The 19,015-nt window shown below is 43.7% G+C and overlaps 1 protein-coding gene across 2 annotated transcripts in view; it reads left to right on the forward strand.

Annotated features, from left to right (window-relative positions):
- The window catches only part of LOC138669650 (protein phosphatase 1 regulatory subunit 12B-like), a 110,160-nt gene that overhangs the window by 44,499 nt on the left and 46,646 nt on the right, over positions 1 to 19,015 (forward strand). For both annotated transcript variants that reach the window (XM_069756308.1, XM_069756309.1), the window contains exon 2: positions 15,349 to 15,365. In XM_069756308.1, coding sequence (XP_069612409.1) covers positions 15,349 to 15,365 — 17 coding nt within the window. The remainder of the gene's footprint in view (positions 1 to 15,348; positions 15,366 to 19,015) is intronic.

The following is a 19,015-nucleotide window of genomic DNA, read 5'->3' on the forward strand; positions in this document are numbered from 1 at the left end:
TTCCCCACCCTTTCCCTGAATAAATTACTCACAATTCACTTGTAATGTGAAAATCATATTTTAGTTAATAGTGGATACCACCGCATAGAAAGAGCCTTACCGATGCTTAGAGGGAATCTGTCAGCAGGTTTTTGCTCTGTAATCTGAGGACAGTGTAAGGTAGGGGTTAAAACGCAGAATTCAATGGTGTCACATATCAGACTGTGTGCTGTTGTTTACTCACACTGAAGGTTTTATCACTAGGATATTATCATTGCTGTGACATCCTGGGTTGCGCTTGCAAGTCTGCCTTCCTCCCCTCCTGTGATAAGCAGCTCACTGTCTATAGACAATGTACAGGGGTTGGGGTTAGTTTTCTCAGCTCTGCTGGTTTGCTAAATCTAAAAACTCTGATTGTAGTAGAACCGCTGCTCACAGTAAACTATGTGATATGTTGTTGGATTCTGGGTTTTATTTCTCTGTTATGCTGCTCTCAGAGGAGGTAGCCAAAAAATTGGTGATCGATTTCCTATAACCCCTTAACCCCCGGAGCTTTTTGCGTTCTCGTTTTTCGCTCCCCTTCTTTCCAGAGCCATAAGTTATTTTATTTTTCCATCAATTTGGCCATGTGAGGGCTTATTTTTTGCGGGACGAGTTGTACTTTTGAACGACACCATTGGTTTTACCATGTCGTGTAACAGAAAGCGGAAAAAAAATCTCAAGTGCGATGAAATAGCAAAAAAAATAGAATTATTCTTACCGTTAATTCGGTTTCTAGGAATCTTCCATGACGGCATACGGAGGTTGCCTCTTTGCCCTAATAGGGAACAGGAAATGGAGAGGTTAAAAGGCCCTCCCACCTCTCTCTCACCAGTGACTTATAACTGAAAACCATAGCACCGGTTTACCTTGAATCCCAGATTAAAATCCAGGAGAATATAGGGAGGGAACTAGCGCCGTCGTGGAAGGTTCCTAGAAACCGAATTAACGGTAAGAATAATTCTATCTTCTCTAGTCACCTTCCACGACGGCATACGGAGGAATACCAACTAATTTTGGAGCTAGGGAGGGACAACAGCCTGGAGGACTTTCCGGCCGAAGGCTAAATCCTTGTTGGGCATTACATCAAGCCTGTAATGTCTGGAGAAAGTATGCAACGAAGACCATGTGGCTGCCCTGCAGATTTGCTCTGTTGAGGAAACGCATAGGCCAGTCGAAAATTCCATTCCTGGGCCAATGCATCCACTCCTCTGGAGCCGTCTCTGGGGTTTAGGGAGAAGAAGACTTCGACTTTCGCATTTTGCCGGGATGCAAAGAGGTCGATTTCTGGAAGACCCCATTTGTTCACCAGCATCTCGAAACTTCGGTTGCTCAGACACCATTCTCCGGGATGTATGTCTTGACGGCTTAGATAATCCGCCTGAGTGTTGGATGAGCCTTTCAGGTGAACTGCCGTCAGGGATAACAGATGTCTTTCTGCCCAGGAACATATTCTGGCAGATATGTTCTTCAGGTTGTTGTTTTTTGAACTGCCCTGATGTCTGATGTGAGCCACCGTGGTCACATTGTCAGAATATATTCTGACATGATGTCCCTTGATAAGATGAGCCCCTATCAGAAGGGCTTCTTCTACAGCTTTTAGCTCTCTGTAGTTGGATGATTTCCTGCTCGTCGATTGGTCCCAGAGCCCTTGAAAAGGGGTGCGATTTATCATGGCCCCCCAGCCTCTTTTGCTGGCATCTGTTGTGACCGTAGTCAGAGGAACCTGAGTCCAACTGACTCCCTTTTGTAAATTTTTCAGAGTCATCCACCACGCCAGAGAGGCCTTGACACAGCCCGGTGTGTACAGTGTCCTGTTCAAAGAACTGGGCTGACCGTTCCAATTCTGCAGGATATGTGCCTGAAGAATCCTGGAATGGGCTTGGGCCCAGGGTACCGATTGGATGCAAGCTGTCATCGATCCTAGCGGAGACATGCCTTCTCTGATTGTCGGGGATCTGGTGTCTCTGAACATCTTGACTTTTGATAGTAGAGTCAGACGATGTTCCAGTGGGAGGAAGGACATTTGTCTTGCAGAGTCCAGAAGAACTCCCAGGAATTTCCTGCATTTGGAGGGTCGTAGGTGAGATTTTTCTAAATTCGGCACCCATCCCAGAGATGTCAGAATATTGAGCGTCTTTGGTACATGAGACTCCAGAGATTGTTTGGTGGGAGCCACTAACAAAAGGTAGTCTAGGTATGGCACTATACAGACACTTTGCCTCCGGATGAAGGAGACTACTTCCCCATTACTTTGGAAAATACTCTTGGAGCAGAGGAGATCCCAAACGGAAGGACGTTGAACTGATAGAGCACTATCAGACGTCCCTTCTGCACTGCAAACTTGAGATACTGGCGATGTTTCTGGTGAATGGGGATGTGAAAGTATGCATCTTTCAAATCGATAGTGGCCATGAATGAGTGCGGGCTTATCAAGGGAATCTCACTTTTCACTGATTCCATCTTGAATTTTTTGTATTTGACATGCCGGTTGAGGCCCTTCAGATTTATAATAATACGGGACTCGCCCGATGGTTTGGGAACCAGAAATAGACGAGAGTAGTGACCCCGATCCCTCTCTGATTCCGGAACCTGGGATATCACATTTGACATTTTTAGGGTCCTGAGACCCGACTCTAGAATGGACTGGTCTTTCACGGAGGGAAGGGAGGTAATTTTTAGACCCCGTGGAGGAAAGGAAATGAATTCTATTAGAAGACCCTCTTTGATGACTTTGAGGACCCAGTAGCAATTGGTGATTTTTTGCCACTGGAGTATAAATTCTGAGAGTCCCCCCCCCCCCCCCTTCCACCGGGTCGAAGTCACCGCTTCTCCTGTTGAGACTGCTGCTGCTGTTGCTGAGGGATAAGGAGGTTTCTCCCGCCTCCCTTCGGGTAACTCCACCTCCCGGTTTTGCCTTTCCCTCTCTGAGAGGTTTGGCCCTGAAAGGGACGAAAAAACTTCTTTTTGGGAGTTTTTTGTTCTGGGAGGGCTTTCTTTTTATCGGTAGCCTTTTCCAAGATGTCATCCAGGGAAGGCCCGAAGATATAGTTACCTTTAAACGGTATGGCGCATAATTTGGCTTTGGAGGTGATATCACCGGACCACATTTTCAACCAAAGCGCCCTTCTAGCCGAATTAGTCTGTACTAATGACCTAGCAGCAATTCTGATGGTCTCCATAGAAGAATCTGCTAGGAAACCCGTGGCTCTAAGGAGACTGGGTAGAGATTCCAATAATTCAGCTCTAGAGGTACCCTGGGATATGTGTGATTCCAGTTCGCCTATCCAACGGAAAAGTGCTCTAGCCACACATGTTGAAGCAATATTGGCCTTGAGAGCTACCGTGGAGGTCTCCCACGATTTTCAACAGACTTTCTATTTTTCTGTCCATTGGGTCTTTTAATTGAGACGAGTCTTCGAATGGAAGAGCCGTTCTCTTAGCCACTCTTGCCACCTGTGAATCAACTTTAGGGATATCCCATTTGGTCAAATCCCCTTCTGAGGGGAATCTATGCTTCATCTCTGATGGAGTACTGAGACGTTTTTCAGGTGATTCCCACTCTTGATCAATCATGTCGGAAATATTTTAGTGGATTGGGAACCCCACCCGTTTACCCTTAGATATACCGCCAAACATCTGGTCCTGTATGGACTGTGGCTCTGGCTCTTCCTCCAGCCCCATAGTACTGCGTACGGCAGCTACTAGATCCTCAACCCATTCTGAAGAGAAAAGATACTTTCTAGCTTCAGCAGATATAGGGGACGTAGGTTCCTCCCATCGACCCGAGGATGAGGCATAGGAGAGGTCCGATTCAGACTCAGAATCCTCCTCCTGGATCTTCCTTTTTTTTGGCTGGAGAGAGTGGTGGAGGGGGTGGGGGGGTAAAGGCCGCTAGGGAGGATTGCACCTCTTGTTTGACCAAAGAGCGTATTTCTTCCAGTAAAGAAGGTTGCTCTGCCCTGACAATCTTATCAGTACAGGTCCTGCAGAGTTTCTTCTCCCATAATGGTGGCAGCTTAATGTTACAGATGGCACACTTCTTTTTAGTAGTAGTTTTGGGGGTAGTCTTTTCTCCCTGCAATGAGAGGGGAGAGAGAGTCATACTAATAATACCCCCAAGTCACTAACTAGGGACCCCCTGTCCCTGCTGCACTTACTGTGGCAGGGGCAGCGCTGGGCTCTGCAAGCGCAGGGCAGGTATTGCTCTCCATGTCAGGATAGTCTTACCAGCGACGTCTTCTGGCAGGTTTTATGCACTGCGGCATGTCCCTGCCCCCAGCGATTCGAAAAATCCTCCCCCCCTCCATGGTCCAGGGTGGAGGACGCCGTCCTGCACGAGACACCGCCGGCGGAAGTGCCTCCAGGGAGCGCAGATAGGACCGGAAGTGACGCGCGCGCGATCACTTCCGGGTCGCCAGCGGCATGTGGAGGGGAGGAAACCGGAGAGCTCCAGAAGGACGCCGGATGGAAACTCTAGCCTGCTTTGCCCTCACGGGGGCGCGGGAAGGCTAGGACCAGGTCACGAGGACACCGCGGCACGACGGGAGCAGCATAACGGGGGGAGGTAAGATACGACCCCATGCTGCCCGGTTACATTTTAGGCAGAGCCTGTAGCAGTAGTTACCGGCCACCACTGCATACGTAGTAAACCTCTCCTGACCCATGGGGAACAGGAAAGATACTGGTGAGGGGGAGGTGCTTTTAACCTCTCCATTTCCTGTTCCCCATTAGGGCAAAGAGGCAACCTCCGTATGCCGTCGTGGAAGGTGACTAGAGAAAGTACAATCCCACACTTGTTTTTTTGGTTTGGCTTTTTTGCTAGGTTTACTAAATGCTAAAACTGAGCTGCCATTATGATTCACCAGGTCATTACGAGTTCACAGACACCAAGCATGTCTAGGTTATGTTTTATGTAAGTGGTGAAAAATAATTCCCAAATTTGCTAAGAAAAAAAAATGGCACCATTTTCCGTTACCCGTAGCGTCTCCATTTTTTGTGATCCGAGGGCTTATTTTTGCATGCCGAGCTGACGTTTTTAATAATACCACTTTTGTGCAGATACGTTCTTTTGATTGCCTGTTATTGCGTTTTAATGCAATGTTGCGGGACCAAAAAAACATAATTCTGGCGTTTTGATATTTTCTCGCTACGCCTTTTTAGCAATCAGGTTAATGCTTTTTTTTATTGATCGGGCGATTCTGCACACGGCGATACCAAATATATGTAGGTTTGATTTTTTTTTTTTTGGATTGTAGCGAAAGGGGGGTGATTTGAAGTTTTATTTTTTGTAAGGCGCTTGTTAAATGCCGCTGTCAGTTTAACAGCGGCATTTAACTAGTTAATGGGCTCAGGTGGATCACGATTCTGCTCGCGCCCATTGCGGCCACATATCAGCTGTTGATAACAGCTGATGTGACGCCCAGGAGACCGGGATACCCAGCACCGGACCAATAGGGTATGTCTCTTGAGGGGGATGTCACAGGTGGCTTGACCCGGTGCTGTGGCCTCAGGCAATGCACAGTGTAAGGGGTATCGTGAGGGGACAGGCACTTACTTGATCAGCAGCAGGTTCTCCCAGCGGTGACGATCCCGATCCTGGATAGATGGCTATTGTCCAAATGAAAGACTGAGGCACTGAAACGTTTAACCAGTTTACTTTAACATAAAAGGACTTACAACCAGTCCTGTCACCGGAGTCTGTATGGGAACTCTGAGTTACTTTGACCCTGCCGGGGTCTTCGCCTCTTATTGTGCGCAGTTTCTGTGTGGCCCTGCTGCTGTATGTGAACTGGCTGCCGGCCCAATCTGTCCCCTCCGGGTCCTGGTTCGACGGGCAACCCGAGTCCTTTTATCGGCTTACCTCCTCCGGGAGTACCGCTGAACTCTGTGTCTGTTGCTGCGTCCGGCCCTAGTGAAGCTGATATCACCTCACGTTTTTCCGGTTGCTGTATTATATATAATGAATACAGCCACGGATCCGGTATCCGTCTTTGCGCCTGTTCTGGGTAGTGATTAATGCTACCCGGTTCTCACAATGTCCTTTTTCTCTATCCCTCTTCTCCTCAGGCCGGTGATTTGGGCCTGGAAACCGTCATAGGGCTGTTAGAAATTCAGCTGTATGACCTCTCACTATCAGCTCCTTAGCCCAACTGCCATTTCTTCTCTCAGACCAGAATGGATTAAGGGGAGTCTCTGGAGCTCCCCCTTCTGGCCGGAGGTGGTAGTGCAGTTTTGCTATCTTAATATTTGTGTTTAGTGTCAGTAACTATTTTTGTGGCAAATACCCCTAGGGGTGCCACACTGACATGTCATGGCTTTGAGGTGGGCTCACCGCCAGAGCCCACCTCAAAGCGGGGTAGTCTGCCAGCTGACGTACTATCCCGTCAGCTGGCAGAAAGGGGTTAAATAGTTTACCAATCATACATTTTAGAATGCTTTTACAAGGCTGTAATATGTTAATGGAAATCTGTCAATAGGTTTTTCCTTCCCTATCACAGCATGATGTAGCGACAAAGACCCTGATTCCAGTTATGTTTCACTTGTTGGGCTGCTTGCTGCAGTTTTGATTAAAATCTTTTATCACTACAGACCTAGTCGTTTTCTGAGTGCTGAGCTCTTTAGAGCCCCCAACACCACTGAGGGACAGCTTTCTGTGTACACTCTGCATAGACAGAAAGTTGCTAATCGGGGGTGGGGTTATACAGAGCTCATGAATGTGGAGGACTATATAGCAGCAGGTTTACTAGTCCAATAATTATGGTTGCCTGCTGATAAAAATGGGGATTTTATCATAACTACAGCAAGCAGCCCGGTAAGTGATACATTGCTGGAATCAGGGTCTCTGTTTCTACACTATGCTGCTCTCAGATTAGGTGGCAGAAACCTGGTGACAGATTCCCTTTGGGTGTCTGAGATGCCATTTCAATGTAATAATGACAGGAAGAAATGAGTCTTGAAAATCCGTTTTTCAATTCTAGTGGTTGACGCTGACACAGAAGACTTATTACCTAAACATTAGGTACTAGTCATATGTGGTTAATTACGGCCGCTATTTATTCTCTGACTCAACTTGCACATCACATCCATAAACGTCCATGGGCCATAGAAAACCAATTAAATGCTTTTTCCACCTACTGGTTTTGAAGTTTGATGCATGTACACCACATCCAGTCTGATTGTGGGCAGAGGCACAAAAGTGTTCCTTTATGCTCGTGATCAAAAACGACACCAGAATGTATAGCATAAGTCCTAAAAAAGTCATTTATATCAGGTGCATATAGTTATTTCCGTATATATCTGTGAGTAACATGGAAAGAAAAGCCCAGATAGGGTTTAGGAAGTCCCCTATATGGACAACCAGGTAAAAATGGGGGTAGTGTAAATATCTGTAAACACTAAATACTTTCCCATGAGATGCAAATTCTGGAGCATCGTCAGGAATTTTATACCATTCCTCTGTCGTTCCTACTGAAAATGTGTACATCAAACTTTACATTAGGATCTCAATATTTTAATACTTTCACCAATTGGGGTGTCCAGTCCGTGCCGACAATGTTGAACCTTGCAGGGCTACACCCTATTCACATTGGAATGAAACACTGTCAGTGTCAGCTTAGATTTCCAGTAGAAGCAGCAGGATTGGTACAATACAGTTTAAGAGGAAAAGCTAAAGAATTGTTATTGTATGGAGAATGCAGAAAGAAACAAATCTGATGGGTCAGGGGAACTTGTAGGTCCCTTTCCAGGAAATTTGAAATTGCTAGGCTTTTTGACTCCTTTTAAGCCCTCTTGCTAGTTAAAAATTATAAGCCCAGTTTATTGATTTTAGCACTTATTAATATCCTTCGTATTGGCATTTAAAATGTTAATCTGTCAGCAGAATTTCATCCTCAAACCATTTGAAAGCGCTACAGTGCCTTGCGAAAGCATTTGCCTCCCTGGAACTTTTCAAACTTTACCCACATACCATGCTTCAAACATAAAGATACCAAATGTAAATTTTTTGTGAAGAATCAGCAACAAGTGGAACACAATTGTGAAGTTGAACGAAATTTTATTGGTGATTTTAAATTTTTGTGGAAATTCAAAAACTGAAAAGTGGGGCGTGCAATATTATTCGGCCCCTTTAACTTAATACTTTGTTGCGACACCTTTTGCTGCGATTACAGCTGCAAGTCGCTTGGGGTATGTCTCTATCAGTTTTGTACGTCGAGAGACTGAAATTCTTGCCCATTCTTCCTTGGCAAACAGCTCAAGCTCAGTGAGGTTTGATGGAGATCGTTTGTGAGCAGCAGTTTTCAGCTCTTTCCACAGATTCTCGATTGGATTGAGGTATGGACTTTGACTTGGCCATTCTAACACCTTTATACATTTATTTGTGAACCATTCCATTGTAGATTTTGCTTTGACTGGGATCATTGTCTTGTTGGAAGACATCCCCGTCCCAGTCTTAGGTCTTTTGCAGACTCCAACAGGTTTTATTTAAGAATGGTCCTATTTTATTTTAACCATCTTCCCTTTCCCTGCTGAAGAAAAGCAGGCCCAAACCATGATGATGCCACCACCATGTTTGACAGTGGGGATGGTGTGTTCAGGGTGATGAGCTGTGCTGCCTTTACGCTAAACATATCGTTTGGCATTGTTGCCAAAAAGTTTTGATTTTGGTTTCATCTGACCAGAGTACCTTCTTCCACATGTTTGGTGTGTCTCCCAGGTGGCTTGCTGCAAGCTTTAAACAACACTTTTTATGGATATCTTTGAGAGATGGCTTTCTTCTTGCCACTCTTCCATGAAGGCCAGATTTGTGCAGTGTATGACTGATTGTTGTCCTATGGATAGACTGTCCCACCTCAGCTGTAGATCTCTGCAGTTCATCCAGAGTGATCATGGGCCTCTTGGCTGCATCTCTGATCAGTCTTCTCCTTGTTTGAGATGAAAGTTTAGAGGGACGGCCGGGTCTTGGTAGATTTGCAGTGGTATGATCCTCCTTCCATTTCAATATGATCACTTGCACAGTGCTCCTTGGGATGTTTAAAGTTTTGGAAATAATTTTGTATCCAAATCCAGCTTTAAACTTCTCCACAACAGTATCACGGACCTGCCTGTTGTGTTCCTTGGTCTTCATGATGCTCTCTGTGCTTCAAACAGAACCCTGAGACTATCACAGAGCAGATGCGTGTATATGGAGACTTGATTACATACAGGTGCATTATATTTATCATCATCAGGCATTAAGGACAACATTGGATCATTTAGAGATCCACAATGAACTTCTGGAGTTTGTTTGCTGTACTGAAAGTAAAGGGGCCAAATAATATTGCACGCCCCACTTTTCAGTTTTTGAATTTCCACAAAAATTTAAAATAAGCAATAAATTTCGTTCAACTTCATAATTGTGTTCCACTTATTGTTGATTCTTCACCAAAAATTTACATTTGGTATCTTTTTATGTTTAAAGCATGATATGTGGGAAAAGGTTGAAAAGTTCCAGGGAGCCGAATACGTCCGCAAGGCACTGTATAATGCACATATAAAGACAAGTTCAGCTACACCTTTATATGGTTGTCCATTTTTCTGTTACTGAGAAATCGGTGTTTGAATTAATATACAAATGAGTCTAAAGAACTATTGTTGCAGATCTGAAGCCTCTGTCACTCCAGCTCTATTCTCCACCCTTCACTGTCTTCTTGACTGTCAAGACACTTTTCCTAAAGTCACACAACATAGAGGCTGTCAGGTAGGAGTAGGAGGTGTTGGCAGGGAATAGAGCTGGAGTGACAGAGGCTTCAAATCTACAAATAGTTATTCAGCCTCATTTGATTATCAATTCAAACACAGATTTCTTGTTAATGGAGGAATAAACTGGCCATGTAAAGTGATTGCTGGACTTGTCTTTGAAAGAGCATAAACATAGTTTATGCCAACAGAATTTCTTGAACAAAATATAAAAGGAAACAATATAAAGAACATGGCCATAGACATAAAATTAATGTTAACCAAATGGTTGATGGTAAATCACCTCTATTGCTTCTTGTTTTGGTCAAGCACTGGATGCTGCTCTCCCAACCCCAGTTTCCAGTGTCATATCCTGTATGCTTATGAGAATGTAAGCTTAGGATGGGAAACCCACCTTCAGTCAATACATTGCTGTCCATATACAGACTGTAAAATTCGACCACCTGAGCCTGGCTGTACACACAATGAGGCAACAAAATTCACTGCATCAGTCTTACAGGAGGCAACTATCTTGATGGGCCAATAACTTGACTTGAACAGAGGTGGACAATTGGTATCTTGTGTGACACTTTTTGTACACACTTGTGGCCTACACTTTTCAGTTACTGAGTCCCAGTCCTGTACACACATCCATCAGTGTCCTTGCTGTTTCTGGCCTGGCACCCCTCTGGTATAGCCAACATACCCCTTGGCCTAAGCTGGCTGGTCCACTCTTCTAATGTTGACTTTTTCTGTCACATACACATGTGGTCAAAATTGTTGATACCCCTCGTTTAATGACAGAAAAACCCACATGGGCCACAGAAATTACTTGAATTTGACAAAAGTAATAATAACTAAAAGATGAAAGTCAGACATTGCTTTTTAACCATGCTTCCACAGAATTTAAAAAAAAAATAATAAAAACTCATGAAATAGGCCTGGACAGAAATTATGGTACCCCTGAAAATATTGTGACAAAAGGGATGTGTTAAATCAAGGTGTGTCCACTAACTAGCATCACAGGTGTCTACAATCTTGGAAACAGTGAGTGGGCGCTGTATATAGGGCTACAGATACTCTCTATGCTGTTTGGTCACATGGTGTGTATCATACTCAACATGGACCAGAGGAAGCGAAGGAAAGTGTTGTCTCAGGAGAGTAGAAAGAAAATTATAGGCAAACATATTAAAGGTAAAAGTTATAAGACCATCTCCAAGCAGCTTGATGTTCCTGTGACTACATTTGCACATATTATTCCTAAATTTAAGATCCATGAGACTGTAGACAACATCCCTGAACAATTGATGACAAATCAAAGAAACTGATAATCCGAATGGTAGCAAGAGCCCAGAAAAACATCTAAACAGATTAAAGGTGAACTTCAAGCTCAAGGAACATCCGTGTCAGATCGCGCCATCAGTCGTTGTATGAGCCAAAGTGGACGTCATGGGAGAAAACCAAGGAGGACACCATTGTTGAAAAAAATCCAGACTGGAATTTGCCAAACTACATGTTGACAAGCCACAAAGCTTCTGGGAACTTTTTGCAAGGCACATCAGCTCTTTGTTCAGACGGAAAAATTTAGCATATCAAGAAAGAACACTCTTCCTACTGTGAAACATGGAGGAGGCTCTGTTATGTTCTAGGGCTGTTTTGCTTCATCTGGCACATGGTGTCTAGAATCTGCCGGGTACAACGAAACCTCAAGACTATCAAGGGATTCTAGAGCGAAATGTGCTGCCCAGTGTCAGAAAGCTTGGTCTCAATCACAGGTCATGGGTCTTGCAACAGGATAATGACCCAAAACACACAGCTAAAACACCCAAGAATGGCTAAGAGGAAAACATTGAACTATTCTTAAGTGGCCTTCTATGAGCACCTTTTAGAAAGAGCTGAAACTTGCAGTCTGGAAAATGCAACCTTCAGGGTATGTGCACACGTTGCGGAAAGGTGTGCGGATTTTTCCGCACTGATTTTGGTAAATCCGCAGGAAATCTGCACTGCAGAATTACCGCGGTTTTTTTTTCACGTTTTTTGTGCAGATTCCAACTGCGGTTTTACACCTGCGGATTCCTATTATGGAGCAGGTGTAAACCGCTGCGGAATCCACACAAAGTATTGACATGCTGCGGAATAAACAATGCTACGTTTCCGCACGTTTTTTTCCGCAGCATGTGCACTGCGGATTTTGTTTTCCATAGGTTTATAAGGTACTGTAAACTCAGGGAAAACTGCTGCGAATCTGCAGTGGCGGATCCGCAGCAAAATCCTCAGCGTGTCCACATAACCTTAAACACGAGGCAACTGGAGCAGTTTGCTGTTGAGGAGCGGGCCAAAATACCTGTCGAGAGGTGCAGAAGTCTCATTGACTATTACAGGAATCGTTAGATTGCAGTGATTAAGGATCAATTAAGGATACCATCATTTCTGTCCAGGTCTATTTCATGAGTTTTATTTTTTTTTTTTTTATTCTGTGGCAGCATGGTTGAAAAGCAATGTCTGACTTTTTCATTTGTTCATTTTCATAGATTTTTTATTACTTTTGTCAGTGTCAGATTCAAGTTATTTCTGTGACCATTGTGGGTTTTTCTGTCATTAAGCGAGAGGTACCAACAATTTTAACCACGTGTGTATGTGGGATGTCCTCCACCTAGATAAGGCCACCTATGCTACTGCTTAGGCTGCCGTCACACTAGCAGTATTTGGTCAGTATTTTACATCAGTATTTGTAAGCCAAAACCAGGAGTGGGTGATAAATGCAGAAGTGGTGCATATGTTTCTATTATACTTTTCCTCTATTTGTTCCACTCCTGGTTTTGGCTTACAAATACTGATGTAAAATACTGACCAAATACTGCTAGTGTGACGGCAGCCTTAGACTGTAGCCTTTCTCATCCTGTCCTCATCTGAACCCTAGGTGGTGCCACTAAATAGCGAGTGTGAACTTCTAGCTAATAGCATTAGCAATAATGGCGTTTGTTAGGTACAACCTTTTATCACTTCTGTGAGTCGAAAATCACCAAGATTAACAAAATCTCATTAAACATTCTTTAGGGTACCGTCACACTATACCATTTCGATCGCCACGACGGTACGATTCGTGACGTTCCAGCGATATCGTTACGATATCGCTGTGTCTGACACGCAGCAGCGATCAGGGATCCTGCTGAGAATCGTACGTCGTAGCAGATCGTTTGGAACTTTCTTTCATCGCTGGAACTCCCGCTGTCATCGCTAGATCGGTGTGTGTGACACCGATCTAGCGATCTAGTGATGCGATCCAGCGATGCGTTCGCTTGTAACCAGGGTAAACATCGGGTAACTAAGCGCAGGGCCGCGCTTAGTAACCTGATGTTTACCCTGGTTACAAGCGTAAAACTAAAAAAAAACAAACAGCACATACTTACATTCTGGTGTCCGTCAGGTCCCTTGCCGTCTGCTTCCCGCACTGTGACTGCCGGCCGTAAAGTGAAAGCAGAACACAGCGGCTGTGCTTTCACTTTACGGCCGGCAGTCAGTGAGTGCGGGAAGCAGACAGCAAGGGACCTGACGGACACCAGAATGTAAGTATGTGCTGTTTTTTTTTTTTTTAGTTTTACGCTTGTAACCAGGGTAAACATCGGGTTACTAAGCGCGGCCCTGCGCTTAGTTACCCGATGTTTACCCTGGTTACCCATGGACCTCGGCATTGTTGGTCGCTGGAGAGCTGTCTGTGTGACAGCTCCCCAGAGACCACACTACGATTTACCTACGATCACGGCCAGGTCATATCGCTGGTCGTGATCGTAGGTAAATCGTATAGTGTGACGGTACCCTTAGTATGTTGTAGCTGAAAAATAAAACTGAATAAGTCACATACAATTGCATTGATGAAACATACTGTATACACGGGCATAGTGTAGCGATTGTACCTTGCCGGTGGCATGCAGCATATATAGCACTACAGAATTTTACATGACCCAGCAATAATAGGGTCAATCCATAGCAACCAATTAATAAATCATCCAGCTGCGGCAAAGAAAACTAAATCTCCTGCTGCAGCTTCTTCAAAAAAACATCAGTTTGCCGTGACTTTTAAAAAGTCACAACAAAAACCTTGCGGTTCTACAACGATCGCAGGCAAAAATACCACTCAATGGCCACAACATGGGAACCCAATCTAAAGAAACCGATGAAAGGTGTTTACCAAGTCCTGGCCAGAAGCCTCGGAGCAGGATGCAGCAAACTCATAAGGAGGTGCACGCCTCGGCACAAGTTTGACACATTTTGGGCCGTCTGTGAACTACAAACTGAAATCTTAGCTGGTGTAGATTTCTGTTGGTCCAAGCCCCGTCCATCTTTATAAAAGTGTCCCAAGTGCTGTATAGCACAAGTTTCTGAGTATAATAGACCAGCATCAAAATTTGTGCAACTTATGCAGAATGCTTAAAGAGAGTCTGTCGCAGGTTTTTGCTATGTGATCTGAGAGCACCATAATGTAGGAGCAGGGACCCTGATTACTGTGATGTTTCACTAACTTGAATGTGTTTTGCTGTTTGAATACAATCAGTGATTTACCATCCGCAGATTATCACTACAGGACAGCTGTCCTCATGCCTCCTAGTCCAGCTACACCCCCAGCATTGATCAGCAGCTTTCCGTCACTATACATTGTATACAGAATGCTGTGTGGCCAAGGAATACACAGTAAACTAAGCAAAACCCATCGCTGGAATCAGGGTCTCTGTGTCTACCTCGTGTTGTTGTCAGATTACATAGCAAAAACCTGCTGACAGATTCCTTTTAATAAATCTCTTCCTAAGGCCCCTTTCAAACATCAGTTTTTTGCTGTCAGTCATAATCCGTTGGCTTGACGGATCCTTGAAAAACTGATGCGACAGATTTGTTTTTTGGATGGATCCGACTAGCGGATCTGGCTAAATGGATCTGAGCATGCTCAGTTAAGAAAAATGGAATCTGTCGCCGGATTCCATCATTTGACGGATCCGGCGCATAGGCTTCCATTCTCGCAAACGATGGACGTGACGGATCCGTCGCTGTCCATTTTTTCGACGTACACAAAAAAACGTTACTTTGTCCCTTGTCTACGGCCACCGGACAAACAACTTTCGACGGATCTGGCGAACGAAGGATGAAACGTGAGGCAATCCATCGCTAATACAACTCTATGAGAAAAAACGAATTCGGCAGCATCAGTTGCCGGATCCGTTTTTTTTTTTTTTTTTTCAAAATTCGACTGATGGCAAAAAACTGATGTGTGAAAGGGGCCTTAGAGAGAGCAAGTACCGTCCTAGTTAATATAAAATATAATTTTCACATTATACATTAAGAATTACAGTCTTTCAGAGGATTTGATACAATTTTGGGTTTAGAATCATATCGACTAACTTAATTTACTTAAAATTAGAATCAGATGGTTGTTTCTATATCTGTCATTTCACCTTTTTTCAATTACTAGAGGTCAGACTTTCAAGACATGCCTTTCTTTACAACAGATCTAAGCAGTTCATTATCACCAGTCTTATAGTATACATGAATGTGTTATCCTGTCATTTTTACATTTTGCTTTCTCAAATCCTAAAGCTAAAACTCTATTTTGTCTTTTTACAGCATGAACGATTAGCAAGGTAAGATATTTTTCTTATTCATTTGTGTGAATTAGTGGCAAAGCCATAGAAGTAAATACACAAGCTGTGCTTGTTGTAGAATCCACAAATTACAACATACTTTTCATGTACGAGGATGGCATAACATTTCTGATTTCCAACTGGTTTCCTATATCACCCAACGGCACAAAGTGAGAGGTTTAATTCATATGTTACTGGGGTTCTCGAAGAATGTGATTAAATGGCCCCTTTCTCCAAATTCAAACGGCAACCAGTCGTAGTCAAGTGTCAGCACAGGTTGCTGTCTGAAGAAGCACTTCTCAAGACCAGTGTTTTTAACTCCCAGAACAGCGGTATTGTAAGCACAATCTGTGATATACTTGAGTAGAGCTGTAACATGAGAAGAAATAAATCGTCCTCTCTGTGCAGTCAGTCAGCAAGATGATTTATTTCTTCTCCTGTCACAGACCTGCTCCAACAGCTCACTGAGGTGTTTGTGTTTAAGATACCAAACTTCTGTCAGTTGAGACACTGGTCTTGAGCTGTTTCTTCAGACAGCAGCCCATCCTGACACATGACTAGGGCAGGTTGCAATTTGAATTACATGAAAGGGGTAATTTTTTTTTTTACATTCTTGGAGAACCCTATTAAGCAATGTACAGACAGGGACATATTAGCGCTGTCATACTGATTAAAATTATACTTCAGGTGAAGAAATCCATTTTGTATATTTTCCTTGTATTCATATCTTTCAGCATCGAGGCGGGACTACAGTTAGGGTCTTCAGCTTTGTACTTTCCCCTCCACTGTCTGGGTGTAATATGTTCTATATTTAAAATGTAGCTCCGGCCTAACCGCGGGTGGCGCTTGCACATAACAAGCTCTAAACAATATTCTGCAAAAAGCTTCATGCGCAGTTTGCTCAATGCAACTGCTGCCATTTTACCGAAGCCCATCATTAGTCCCAGCAGTGAGTGGCGCTTGCATAGATATAATGGTGGACTTCAGCATAATAGCGCTGGCAGCTGCGCATGCGTAGATTGCTTAGTGCCATTTTACTGAAGCCCACCATTAGTCCTAGCCGCAGGTGGCGCTTACGCAAATTGATTTAATTGTGGGCTTCAGTGAAATGGCGCCAATTTTAAATAAAGAAGAAATGACACCCAGACACAGGGGAGGGGATAGAACAAAGCTGAAGACCTTACCACAGTCCCACCCACATGCCAGCCCCGGTGCCGAAGAGATGAATACAAGGAAACTTCAAATAAGGATTAAAGAAAATCTACAAAATGGATTTCTTCACTTGAGGTATCATTTTAATCAGTATGACAATGCTAATATGGCCCTGTCCGTAATTTACTTTTGTAAAATGCTGCTGACAGGATCTCTTTAATCCCTTAAGGACCGAGCCACTTTGTAAGTTAAAGGGAACCTGTCACCTGAATTTGGCGGGACCAGTTTTGGGTCATATGGGCGGAGTTTTCTGGTGTTTGATTCACCCTTTCCTTACCCGCTGGCTGCATGCTGGCCAAAATATTGGATTCAAGTTCATTCTCTGTCCTCCGTAGTACACGCCTGCGCAAGGTAAGATTGCTTTGCGCAGGCGTGTACTACGGAGGACATAGAATGAACTTCAATCCAATATTGCGGCCAGTATGCAGCTAGCGGGTAAGGAAAGGGTGAATCAAACACCAGAAAACTCCGCCCATATGACCCAAAACTGGTCCCGCCAATTTCAGGTGACAGGTTCCTTTTAATGACCAAGCCTCATTTTTTAAATCTGGTCAGTGTCACTTTAACTCTGGAACGCTTCAACGGATCCTGGTGATTCTGAGATAGTAGGTTTTTTCTTTTTTCGGGACATATTGTACTTCATGATGGTGGTAAAATTTGTTCTATATAACTTGCATTTATTTGTGAAAATATTGGAAATTTGGCAAAATTTTGAAAATGTCACAATTTTCAAAATTTGAATTCTTCTGCCCTTAACCCCTTCATGACCAGGGGATTTTTCGTTTTTCCGTGTTCGTTTTTCGCTCCCCTCCTTCCCAGAGCCATAACTTTTTTATTTTTCCGTCAATTTGGCCATGTGAGGGCTTATTTTTTGCGGGACGAGTTGTACTTTTGAACGACATCATTGGTTTTAGCATGTCGTGTACTAGAAAACGGGAAAAATATTCCAAGTGCGGTGAAATTGCAAAAAAAGTGCAATCCCACATTGGTTTTTTGTTTGGCTTTTTTGCTAGGTTCACTAAATGCTAAAAATGACCTGCCATTATGATTCTCCAGGTCATTACGAGTTCATAGACACCAAACATGACTAGGTTATTTTTTATCTAAGTGGTGAAAAAAAATTCCAAACTTTGCTAAAAAAAAAAAAAAAAAAAAAATTGCGCCATTTTCCGATACTCGTAGCGTCTCCATTTTTCGTGATCTGGGGTCGGTTGAGGGCTTATTTTTTGCGTGCCGAGATGACGTTTTTAATGATAGCATTTCGGTGCAGATACGTTCTTTTGATCGCCCGTTATTGCATTTTAATGCAATGTCGCGGCGACCAAAAAAACGTAATTCTGGCGTTTCGAGTTTTTTTCCCGCTACGCTGTTTAGCGATCAGGTTAATACTTTTTTTTATTTGATAGATCGGGCAATTCTGAGCGCGGCGATACCAAATATGCGTAGATTTGATATTTTTTTTATTGATTTATTTTGATTGGGGCGAAAGGGGGGTGATTTAAACTTTTATGTTTTTTTTATTTTTTTCACATTTTTTTAAACTTTTTTTTTTAACTTTTGCCATGCTTCAATAGCCTCCATGAGAGGCTAGAAGCAGGCACAAGCCGATCGGCTCTGCTACATAGCAGCGATCTGCTGATCGCTGCTATGTAGCAGAATTGCACGTGTGCTGTGAGCGCCGACCACAGGGTGGCGCTCACAGCGACGGGCAATCAGTAACCATAGAGGTCTCAAGGACCTCTATGGCTACAATGGAGACGCATCGCCGACCCCCGGACATGTGACGGGGGTCGGCGATGACGTCATTTCCGGCCGCCCGGCCGGAAGCGGTAGTTAAATGCCGCTGTCTGCGTTTGACAGCGGCATTTAACTAGTTAATAGGTGCGGGCAGATCGCGATTCTGCCCGCGCCTATTACGGGCACATGTCAGCTGTTCAAAACAGCTGACATGTCCCGGCTTTGGTGCGGGCTCACCGCGGAGCCCTGCATCAAAGCAGGGGAGCCGGCATCGGACGGTATAGTACGTCCGATGCCGGTAAGGGGTTAAGCTATAGAGATATGTCACACAGAATAAGTAATAGATAACATTTCCCACACGTCTACTTTCAAAAAATTGTGCTGATGTAAACATAATTTTTTTTGTTAGGAGCTAGGAAGAGTTAAAAGTTCACCAACGATTTCTCATTTTTCCAACAAAATTTATAAAACCATTTTTTTAGGGACATCACATTTGAAGTGACTTTGCGGGGCCTATATGACAGAAAAGACCCAAAAGTGACACCTTTCTAAAAACTGTACCCCTCACAGTCCTCAAAACCTCATTCGAGATGTTTATTAACCGTTCAGGTGCTTCACAGGAATTAATGCAATGGAAGGAAAAAGTGAACATTTTACTTTTTTTCATAAACATTTTACTTTAGGCCCAAATTTTTTATTTT

This window comes from Ranitomeya imitator, chromosome 3 (genome assembly GCF_032444005.1).
Source record: "Ranitomeya imitator isolate aRanImi1 chromosome 3, aRanImi1.pri, whole genome shotgun sequence".
NCBI classification, from domain to species: domain Eukaryota; kingdom Metazoa; phylum Chordata; class Amphibia; order Anura; family Dendrobatidae; genus Ranitomeya; species Ranitomeya imitator.